This window comes from Xenopus laevis, chromosome 8S (genome assembly GCF_017654675.1).
Source record: "Xenopus laevis strain J_2021 chromosome 8S, Xenopus_laevis_v10.1, whole genome shotgun sequence".
NCBI classification, from domain to species: Eukaryota; Metazoa; Chordata; class Amphibia; order Anura; family Pipidae; genus Xenopus; species Xenopus laevis.
The window spans coordinates 59,263,412-59,275,701 of record NC_054386.1 but is presented as its reverse complement, the minus strand read 5'-3'; the positions used below and the strand labels follow the sequence as shown (position 1 = coordinate 59,275,701).

The window sequence follows — 12,290 nt, the reverse complement described above, 5'->3', positions numbered from 1 at the left end:
GATACGCAGTGCTTTGATATGCATTCCAATAGGCAGTTTTCCACAAAAGAGGTTGTGTTTTTTTCCAGTGTGTGCTAAACATTATTTTTGGAGAATTACTTGCATTCCCAGCAAAGTACCCTGCACAATGGATGTATAATGTAGTAACACAATTCTGGCACAAAATATAGGTAGGGTCCAAGAGTTCTAGAACTATTACTATACAAATGTAAGCAGGTTGCCCTTACTAAACTATGATTGACTGCTTTATTTTATACATATCTCTATGACCGCAATGACTGCAAGGGGACAGGATTCATGCAGCAGGGCATAATTAAGGGTTAATAATAATGTGACTTAGAGCACGTGCCTTGCTCATTAATGGAAGCCAGAGGTTGGACATGAATGCATTTTACTTGTATTCAGGAGCCAACAAGCCTCTTGTTACCCATGCACGCACTCCCTGTTGGCAAATATAAACTACATTTATTGTAATGTTTATGCATATAATCTCAGGCACACACACATCCATTATATACACAACTGCCTCCGCAAGCAGCCCTGCAGCTGACCCAGAAATAGCAAAACTAAAACTAGCTCTTTGTGGGGCCCTCTTCCGTCCAAGATAACTAGAGTGCTGTGTGCGCACATTACTTTGTTAGTATTTGCAAAGTCAGATTGTTCCAAACCCTCAGCAATCCAAGAGTCCTGAGGAAAAAAAACTGGAGAGGAGGTGAAGTGTGGTCAGCAGCTCCCGCAGAGAGCCAGTGGAACAAATGCTTAGCTTGTGTGTTATATTCCCAAGGAAAATATGTCGACCAAATAAACTCCCCTCATGTTGCATCTTCAGGCAGTTCCCCCTCTCGCTGTATAACACAGTGTATTGTAGCCCGAGCCACTTTTCTCTATCAACGGCTCATTATTTGTAGCTGAAGTATACAATCGGCATTCTGTAGTACAGATTTCCCGAAACTTGTTACTTGATCTTTCTTTTTTCAAGAGATTTTTCGGCCTCAAAAAGATAATGCACTCTATTAATAGCAAGCTTTACAATTAACACCAAATATTGTTTTGCACTTGAAAAAAATAGTATATTTTTTTTCTAAATTAAAAATATCTTTTACTGGCTCACACTGTATAGATCAGGGTCAAGCCCTTGGCCTGCTGTTGAAAACCTACTTTAAAATCTGCTAACTCCCTCTGATCAGATCAGCATACAAGCATAGACTTTTGCATATTCACCAGGTGGATAGGAATGGGGCCTGGCAGGGTTGCATGTGGCTTGGTTATCTTTGTATATACAAGCATTGCATACTTACATGCAATTGTAAGTGAGAAGAGATTTTTTTTGCCAATTGAAATTAAAGGGGAACTATCGCGAAAATGAAAATGTAATATAAGCTTCAGCAAACTGAAACAATAAGGTTTCCAAATATAATCAATTTGAAATTCTGTACAGTTTCTGAAATAATCAAGTTCATCTTCACTATCCGTCTCTCTGCATCTGTTTCTCTTCATTCTGTCTTCATGCAGGAGTTGGGTGTCAGATATTCATTGACCGTTAGATCCAATATATCTTATAGGGGGGCTCCTTTTACCTAGAAGATTTATTAGATGATATATATGTATTAGAGTTATATTTATAGACCTAAAAGGTTGAACTAGATGGACGTTTTGGGTTTTTTTTCAACCTAGTAACTATGCTATTATGATGTGTCTGTTAGTCTGAGACCACTGGCATTCCACTGTGCCCCAGGGTGGCCTAAGATTCTAAATGCCTAATAGTTTGAGCTGAGCTTGTAACATTTTGTATAGAAACTTTTTCTGCATTTCTCACCTTAAGAACGATATAGTGGCCATCTGATTAATTGTTCCTGCTCAAGTGGTAATACATTCTATTAAATCTATTATAGAATTTCGTTGTGCATTTTCTTACAGCGACAGGGGAACTCTCAGTCCAGCAATGTCTCTGAATACAGCGCTGCCACTCTCATGGAGCTACTGAGAGAGAAGGAGGAGCGGGTGCTGGCACTTGAAGCCGATATGACCAAGTGGGAGCAAAAGTACCTGGAGGAGAGTGTTATGAGACAGTTTGCACTGGATGCTGCTGCCACCGTGGCTGCTCAGAGGTAGATTTTGAACATTTGTCAGTAGTATTTATATTTCAGACACAAACTGCATCTGACTACAACCATTTACCAGTGACAAATACACAAAGCCACATACAAGCATTTGCCAGTGACTATGTATATTTTGGGCAACGTTACAAAAACAAGAGTTTTAGCAGACTTTTTGGTTGTGTACTTTGTTTGCAATTAACCTTATGTTAAAGGAACAGTAACACCAAAAAATTAAAGTGTTTTAAAGGAATGACAATATAATCTACTGATGCCCTGCACTGGCAGCACTGGCGTGTGTACTTCAATAAAACAAGTATAGTTTATATAAACAAGCTTCTGTGTAGCCATGAGGGCAGCCATTCAAGCACATGCCACATAGTAGATAACAGATAAATTCTGAAGAATCCCATTATATGCTACAGCACTTATGTTATGTATGTGCCTTTTCTCTTTTTTCAGCTTTGAATGGCTGCCCCCATGGCTACACAGCAGCTTGTTTATATAAACTATAGTTGTGTTTCTGAAGTAAACACACTCGTTTTACCAGTGCAGCACAACAGTACCTTATTTCATTACTTTAGGACACTTTCATTTGTTGGTGTTACTGTTTCTTTAAAATTCCCTGCAAAACATAAATCACCAGGTGATGTTATACTACAACTCCCAGCAGCCCCATCTGGAAGGTCAACAATTAACCATTGCCTGACCTGGTGTAATAATGGCTTCTCTATTCCTGGTGCTTATTTGCAGCAGTAGGCCTGCCATACACAACTAGCATTCCTTCCTTTTGATGGAACTTGTGGCATTAATATATAAAGGAACTTTTTTAGACACAGGCTCGGTGTCTCACATTATTGACAACAATATTTCAGACTGTGGAGTCTTTACTGATATTCAGGGCCAGACTTTAAAAAAAAAAACTGGTGACATTTCAGAATTTTCTGGTTACCAAGCTCCATAAATCCCCTTCAGCTTTATGAAAATTCCCTTAATGTGACAGGTGCTGGATGATGATTAAGTCTGCAGGTGCTAAGTTGGCTAGTTGGCTGTCGAGAGTAGACAGTGGGAAAATGTATGTGAAACTGACAAGGACTTTAATAAGGTGGGCGTGCTGTGTGTGTGCATACCACACTTATCTTATCTTTGGCCTGTGAGCTTTTCTCATGCAGTGCATTGGAATCCACTTGTATATTGCAGGGACAGCAATGTTTGAAGAGCTGAAAGTTGTAAAACTGCACTGATAGTGGCTGAGCCTATTTACAATATAAAGTTATTTAACTGCTTGCACACTGTGTATTTTCTTATCAGTAACAGGTTTTAAAATACAGTATGATATCAGCACACGTTACCATTATTTAGCAATGTTATTTTATTGTTAGACAGCAGCAGACTGACTGAATTGCCTTCTTGTCTTGTCATGCAAAATGTATTTTTATGACCGTAGGCTCATAGCACAAGCTGCTTTTATTACCACAATCGTCTGAAAGTACTTTTCCCCATTCACAGCCTTTTCCCCACTTACTTAAATTGAAAATAATGTTTGTGGCAGAAGTCACCAGGGGACAGGGTGTATGCCGGCAAATCCCAAGGCACTCTAAGGCCAATGACATGGGTCATTTTGAAGTGCTTTGTTGTACAGTATTTTTATAGTTGCCTTATGATCATCTATCTAACGTTACTGTCAGCATTCTTTTTCAGTGCATGTTTTGGGTAGTGTCAAGTTTGATTGCCCTTAAGAACCTTAACAAAGACGTATTGTTTCAGAGACACTACATCAATCAGCCATTCTCCAAGTGGGAGCTTTGACACTACTCTTGAGGAGCGGATCCAAAAGGAGGAAGAAGAGATTCTTTTGGCCAACAGACGCTGTGTAGATATGGAGGGAAGGTGAGCTGTTTGTTCCCCAGAACTTTTTAAAACATTTGTAGCACACAGCCAGCATAGTATAACACAGACCCTACAGCTGGCAACATCAGTCCAATTGGCCAGGGATTATTTGTGCCTGTCAGATTAGACTCCTGTCGTTACACAACCGCTTTAGGCTGGCAGAGCGAATCTGCAAATCATATTGAACAAAATGGGTAGTTGGTGAAATAATACTTTCACCAATGTAAATGATTATTTTTTATAAATATTTTAGTATCATAGTAATTAAAAATATACAGTTTCTTCTTTATAACCTTGAGGTTTTTTTGTATTAATTGTCTTCCAGGATAAAGACTCTACACGCCCAGATCATTGAAAAAGATGCAATGATTAAAGTTCTTCATCAGCGTTCCCGCAAGGACCCTAGCAAGACAGACCAATCATCTACCATGCGTCCTTCCAAGTCACTTATGTCCATTTCCAATGCAGGATCTGGACTGCTGTCCCACTCCTCTGCACTGAGTAGCACTCCCATTTTAGAAGAGAAGCGGGAAGATAAGAGTTGGAAAGGCAGTTTGGGTAAATATAGCATTACATTACAGCATATAAACCTATTATTCTCAAGGCTAGCAGTAGTTGAATACACTATAGTAAGCTAATGGCACACAAAGTGAATCTTAAGAATCGTGATATTCTCATGTTGCCTTGTGAAGTTATTGATGGATTGCCTAAAAATGTTATTCACCAGGAGTACTACTTGGAACTGAATATCGATCGGAATCTGCATCCTCCACTCCCTCCCCTATTTTTCCCTCCACACCCCTTCTCTCTGGACACTCCAAGACCGGCAGCAAGGATTGCTGTACCCAGACAGACAGAGGGGCTGAGCAAAACAAATCTCCTTCAGTTACTGCTTCTCCTGGCCCAGGGAGGCTGGCTACTCCAAGCCCTATGTACAACTCGGACAGAGCAGGTACTATTTTGTAGTAATAATCAAAACAGGGTCCATAAATGATTTTAAGTCAGGTTAAAGAGATGCTGACACCAGAAATTAAACTCTTTTTTTACATCTATCATAATATTACCTTTGAAAGCTACTTATAACTTTGCCATAAAGTATTTGCAAAGTGCTTTTTACATTACCTGTCTGATGCCCCATATTCCTGTATGAGGGGGCTGCCATATTTGGGCAGCAGGAGTCCGTTAACATTGGAAACTTAATCTGACAGGCTAAGATGGGACAGTTTGGCAAAACAGTCAGGTTTAGAAACATCAACTTACAATAACTTCGATAAACAAATCTCTCAGCAAAAAATTATCAAATAACCTATAGGTAACTTTAAATGCACATTCATATTTTAAAAAGTAGTTTTTTTTTTAGTGTCAGTATCACTTTAAGGTCTTCATAAAGTAGATATTTACAAAAATAAACCTGGATATATGATCAGCTTAATAATTGTTTCAGGTTCCATGAAAATCTGAAATCATTAAAGCAATACTATTATCTGTAAATATATTTGCAACTCAAAATTACATGAAATGTTTAGGTAATTTGTTCAGTGGTAACATACATTTTTAGGGTGATGGCAGACTGGGAGATTCGTCGCCCAGCGACAAATCTTCTCTATTGCAGGCGACTTATCTCCTGAAATGCCTTCCTGCCCGCAAGAATACGAATCGCTGACGGCCGCCGGCGATTCATATTCTTCTCGCAAGAAGGCATTTCGGGGAGATATTTGTCACTGGGCAATTCATCTCCCCATCTGCCACCACCCTTAAAGGGATACTGTCATGGGAAAAAAATATTTTTTCAAAATGAATCAGTTAATATTGCTGCTCCAGCAGAATTCTGCACTGAAATCCATTTCTCAAAAGCGCAAACAGATTTTTTTATATTCAATTTTGAAATCTGACATGGGGCTAGACATATTGTCAATTTCCCAGCTGCCCCAAGTCATGTGACTTGTGCCTGCACTTTAGGAGAGAAATGCTTTCTGGCAGGCTGCTGTTTTTCCTTCTCAATGTAGCTGAATGTGTCTCAGTTGTACATGGGTTTTTACTATTGAGTGTTGTTCTTAGATCTACCAGGCAGCTGTTATCTTGTTCTCTGATAAACTTCAATCGCTCGTTACTGCTGTACTGCAAGTTAGTGTGATATCACCCCCCTCCTTTTTACCCCCAGCAGCCAAACAAAAGAACAATGGGCAGGTAACCAGATAGCAGCTCCCTAACACAAGATAACAGCTGCCTGGTAGATCTAAGAACAGCACTCAATAGTAAAAACCCATGTCGCACTGAGACACATTCAGTTACATTGAGAAGGTAAAACAGCAGCATGCCAGAAAGCATTTCTCTCCTAAAGTGCAGGCACAAGTCACATGACCAGGGGCAGCTGGGAAATTGACAAAATGTCTAGCCCCATGTTAGATTTCAAAATTGAATATAAAAACATCTGTTTGCTCTTTTGAGAAATGGATTTCAGTGCAGGATTCTGCTGGAGTAGCACTATTAACTGATGCGTTTTTAAAAAAACACGTTTTCCAATGACAGGATCCCTTTAAGGTGGCCATACACCGGGAGATCGATGTCGCCAAACAAGCGGATCTCTCCCTGATATGCCCACACTGAGGTGGGCGATATCGATATCGGGTTTATCTGATCGTTGGCCCTAGGGCCCAACAATCAGATCAGAATGGAAGCTATACGTGCGGTCGGATTGTGGGACTGCATCAACGAACTGATGCAGCAGGATTTTTTACCCTGCCCGATTGACATCTGGCCAACTTTCAGCCAGATATCGACCAGGGACCCGTCGGACTAAGTCTGTCAGCAGCTTTTATCGGCCTGTGTATGGGGGCCTTTATTTGTATGATAGAATGTATTTTATTCTACCCCCTCCCGGTAATAGTAGTCTGTCATTCTTATCAGTGTCTTATAAAACACTAATAATTGTCTCACAGGCTAGAGAGATAATCAAAAAACTATTCAATCTCCTTCACTTTTCTTGTATAAACAAATCATAAGTCCGTGTGTTGTGTCCCTTTAACTGTTTTGTCTGCATGCAGGTCAACTGAGTGCTTCCCCCCCAATAAAGCCCATACCAAATCTTAATACAAATCTGTAAAAGGCACACAAAAGCTGCTTGTGTTACTAGCCCATGTATTAGTGTTATTTAGAACCACAAAAGTTTAAAACTGCTCTAAAGATTTTAATCTTAAAGTGTCTGAACTTTATTCCTCTTTCACATTTTTTTCCCAGCGGAGACTGTTTTCCAGTCAAGCACCTTGGATCGGAAGAACCCTCTCCCACCTCTGGGGCAGGATCTCACGGATGGGGAGTTGGTGGAATATCTCATATAAGCACAGAATTTTTTTAAATTGTATTTTTCAGTTATTTATAGGAAGAGTGGCCCCAAGTTATTTATTTCCTTGGCAAAGGAAATGAGTTTATTTTCTATTACAGCAATCTTTCCTTTTCGTATTTAAAAACCACATTATATATTTTGTACCAAAAAAGGGGGACTGAATCTCTGCAGAACATTGTCTTTTCCTGATTGACACATGAAGGGTTAACTTACATGTCATTTTCTCTATGTGTAGCATTACCTGCCAACAGAACTGCGCCAAACAAGAATGCACTTCTCTCATAATGTGATATGAAGAAAAATGTGGGTGGGTGTGAGTGGGCCCCACAAAATGTTTTTCTGTTGTTTCCGCCACCTTTTGATTATTTACAGTGTCAAAAACGTGTTCATCAGTATTTTAGTAGATATGATAGTCAGAAAAGGGTGAAGTGTTTCTGGGATCTTCTATATTAGTAACAGCAAAGGGCTAATACAACTGAATCCTGTGAATCCAAAATGTGGAGCAAAATACATTTGTATATGTAACAGCTTTCAAACCTTGGCAGGAGCTGCCAGTATTTGTAGCCTTATTATGCACAAGCCAAGCCATTCATCTGTTATAAGCCATCTATGCTTCCTTTAGTATCCTTCTGTAGTGGCACCAGTTTGATGTGTATATCTCTACATCTGAAGTAGTTTTACTGTGACCTGCCATAATAGATACTACCAAATAACTAGCATGTGAGAGTTTTTGTTTTACTAGGCTATACATTCCATTGATGTTAGTCATTTATAAAAACATAATCTACAACCGATCACAATTAATTCTTGCCAAAATAAACATTTTCCCAATGTATATTCATTTACTATGATTTTTGCAAACAAGAATCTTAACCGTTCTTTGGGTTAAGGGCTGATGCAGAATTTGGCAGCGTAAAGTTGGAGGCAGTCAGGGCAGTGCAGGTGCTACCGTGCAAGCCCATACTCTTCCTGATTCATTTGCTTAGTATTAAATATATTGACTACCAATGTGATAAATGCTATCCAAATATGCCAGAATAGACGTGGTATGTACAGCAGTGCTACCAGACTACCTCCACCTTCACACTCTGCAGCAGCATCAAACTGGATCAAGAGAGGTCATTTTCAATTCATTGGAAGAAAATGTTTATTTGTATTTTTTTTCATCATGTGGAACTTCATAACAGAAATTTTATAGAAATGTACAGAATGATACTATTAGCTGAAACATGTGCCTTTAACCCCCTTGCAAGTTTTTTTAAAAAAAAATCACCATGGTTATAAGTACTCTCTGTTTTGCACGTTGTATAAAATTCAGCATTTCTCATACATTTGTATACAATAGGGGGCAGATTTACATAGGGTTGAATATCGAGGGTTAATGAACCGTCGATATTCGACTGCCGAATGTAAATCCTTCGAAGTCGAAGGATTTAGCGATATTCCTACGATCGAACGATCAAAGGAATAATCATTCGATCGAACAATTAAATCCTTAAATTTGATTCGAAGATTTTAATCCATCGATCTAAGGATTTTCCTTCGATCAGAAAATTGTTAGGAAAAATATGGGGACCTTCCCCATAGGCTAACATTGGCCTCGGTAGGTTTTAGGTGGCGAACTAGGGGGTCGAAGTATTTTTTAAAGGGACAGTATTTTGACTATCGAATGGTCGAATAGTCAAACGATTTTTAGTTTGAATTGTTCGATTCAAAGTCGAAGTTGTAGTCGAAGTAGCCTATTCAATGGTCGAAGTAGCCATATTCGACCATTCGAAATTCAAATTATTTTTTCTTCTATTCCTTCACTCGAGCTAAGTAAATGGGCCCCTTGAAGTCTTACAGCAGAATATTTCTCTAGGTTATGTTTCCCTACACAGAGAAATGTGATTGGTTAGTTTGGCTGTTTGCAACCAGCCATTTTGCTCATGTAGCTTAAATCATAAAGGTTTACATGTAATTGCTGCAGCAAAATTACTTATGTAGCCTGGCCCTTTAAAATAGTGTTTTCTAAATGAGCGTTTAAAAGATTGTGGTGTTTATAAGGTTGCTCCAAATGTACATACTATACCATACCATATTCAAGGAAAATATAGTATTTTTTTAGGTAGGTATGATCACTCAGCTTGCTATAACAGTCTAAAATGCCTGAAATATCAAATACAATTAGTTATCCAGCACCCACATGAATGCAGAGCCATGTAAATAATCTAAGCATATTGTAAATATTGCCACTGACAGCCTTGCAGTGTTGTTCAGAAGTCGTTTTTTAAGTAGTTGTGATTGACGTTGCCTGTGCACTGCCGAGAGAACTTCTTTAGCATCTCTTCATGCAAATTTAAATTACTTTTCTGTTGGGTTTTTTTTTTTTATCGAGTACAATTTGTATTTGTTTTTGTGGGTTTCATTCGTCCACAGTGTATTGCAGAGCAATACGTTACTGTTAATGGGTTAATTTAATTGCTTTCATAAACAAAAAGCACAATTGTTTTCCTTCGCACTGAGTAGAACTCAGTGAGTTTTTATGTTGTTTATATTATTATTAAGATAAAGACAGCTTAGAGATGCCATCAAGTAAAGGAAGCATTTCATGCATCAGTCCAGCTAATTCTGTAAGTAGGTTTATTGTCTGTGTTTCTGGTCCATGATAAGATGACAAGCTGTGCCAAACACAAATTATTCTTGCTACGTACAAGTTAGTATTTCTTTCCAGACCATACTTTAGCTTCAAGTTCAGTGGCGTAACTAGATATTACTGGGCCCCACAGCAAATTATTTTTCAGGCCCCCAAAATGTTTAGAGGTTGACTTGTTTCTCCAATATTTATTGAAATTGTATATGAATTAGGGCCTAGTGGGGCCCCTATACCTCCTGGGCCCCCCTGCAGACACAGGGTCTGCTTCCTCTATAGTTACGCCCCTGTTCAAGTGCTTTCATTCCTGTGCACATTAGAAATCCCCAGAACATCTTTCCTGGCTATTTATCATATCATTGTGTTGTTTTTCTACTGGTTACTGTGCGACTCTGCCTAATAAGAAAGAGTTCTCGTTACTTCTGGTGCCAAGCTGACCAAGTCCAATCTATACCCATTCCATTAGTTCTTACTGCTGGCCAGGTAACTTGTCCATTCCATGCTGACAGTTACTTGCATTAAGATAGGATCATGGCAGACATTTTGGGGGAAATCGGAAATGTGGCTTTCCTGAACAAACAATGAACAGGGTATTTTTTATATTTTATACACTTGTTGCTAAGGATTCTGGGCATCTACATTCCTAAAAAAACTTTGCTCCTTTTCTCTAGGGATTATTTTTCTATTTTATAAAGTCTATTTTATTACCAATCCAGTTCTACTACGCCTGTGTTATTGGCTGGGAACAAAATGCCTTTTTTTTATTTGTTTGTGTGTGTAAATGGGATCAACTCAGGCATGGTAGTGTAATGGACCAAGAGAAATCTACTTTTCATCATTTGTTACTTCATATACAATTGAAAGAGCAGTGCTTCAGCTACAAGAAATGTTTAACCAGGCTCTGTATATTGCTATGCTCACTGAAAAAAAATAACTTTCTCATTAGGATTGACACCAAGAGCACTTATCAGGAAAGTTCCTCAGTAGAAAGCACTGAATTGATTGGGTTATGTGACAATATGAAAACATTTTGCTATCGTTCACTAAAGTTGGCACTCACAGAAAGAGCCACTTATTTGGCAACTTGCCTGAAAAAGCATTATTTGGCCACTTCAGTTGGAGACAGCTATCGACAAGCCTGTGTAGAGCTGCGGGCTGTGGACCATTTCATCCCCTATGATAGGAGATGGAATTTTCACCCAATTCTTAATATATATATGCACAGTGTCTATTGGCAAAAGGATGGTGTTGTGACCATACATTGGCCAGTAGGTTGCCAGTTTGATAAAAGTTGATACAAGCCTATTCCTGCCCATGTATGGACACCTCAACCCATAGACCCCACCATATAACTTATGATTACTGGACCATGGCCAACTGTGTTCCTGTTACTACATATCACCAGAAACTCATGTGTCAAGTGCCTTTTCTAAACCAGGAAACTCTGCTTAAGTTCAGCATTGGAGCCTGCGCTAGGCATGCTTTTTATCCATCATTTCTGTATTTAGCCATAACTAAGCATTTCTGAACGAACCCCTTCTGTTTCCTGACAATGTTTTATCATCAAACAGTTGTTGCTTTAAAGAGGTTCACCTTCAAACACTTTTTTTCAGTTCAGTTGGTTTCAGTTCGCCAGAAATAAAGACTTTTTCCAATTAATTTCTATTTTTTTATGCGTCACTGTTCTAATACTGAAGTGTAAAGCTGGCCATAGATGCAAAGATTTGATTGTACGAGTCTACATTTCGTACGATTTCCGGGCAGTGTGTGGAGTGTCCCAACATTTTTCGTGCCATGGTGTATGTATTGCCATATCTGACGATATCAGTGGGAGACTATCACCAGCTTTTGTCGGATATAACTTTCATATGATTGCTGTCAGGGGCAGAACATTGTCTGATCTGTTCTTTTGTACTTTATTTGATCTGAATGATTAGTGGCAGGTCGGGAGATGGCACAGAATGATCGTTCGTCCGATATAAATCTGCACGTCTATGGCCAGCTTTAGTCAAATTTTTCACCTTTCTAAACCTGCTCTGGGAGGGGGGGTTGCCGATCCTCTAAACTGTCCTAAATTGATACATTTAGTTGATCCATCTTATCTTTGACCCTGCTGAGCTGAATCCCTAGGTTTCATTAAAAGCAGCTGTTAGCTGTTAGAATGACACAATAGTTGTTAATACTCCAAAAAAGCTCCTGAGAAATTTGTCATCTTAATGTTGCAAGATCAGAACCTGCACCTGAATTACTGAGCAGCCAGACTGAAACGCCAGAGACAAGAACATTCAACTTTAAACTTGGATTTTGGAAAAAAACTGTAAAGAATAAA

The 12,290-nt window shown here is 39.0% G+C and overlaps 1 protein-coding gene across 1 annotated transcript in view; it reads left to right on the top strand.

The window, feature by feature from the left end:
* Positions 1 to 8,039, top strand: part of amot.S (angiomotin S homeolog) — a 43,889-nt gene extending 35,850 nt beyond the window's left edge. The window contains exons 9-13 of the mRNA XM_018232980.2: positions 1,918 to 2,108; positions 3,864 to 3,986; positions 4,312 to 4,544; positions 4,714 to 4,938; positions 7,224 to 8,039. Coding sequence (XP_018088469.1) covers positions 1,918 to 2,108; positions 3,864 to 3,986; positions 4,312 to 4,544; positions 4,714 to 4,938; positions 7,224 to 7,324 — 873 coding nt within the window. The 3' untranslated portion in view covers positions 7,325 to 8,039. The remainder of the gene's footprint in view (positions 1 to 1,917; positions 2,109 to 3,863; positions 3,987 to 4,311; positions 4,545 to 4,713; positions 4,939 to 7,223) is intronic.
* The last annotated feature ends 4,251 nt before the right edge of the window (positions 8,040 to 12,290 follow it).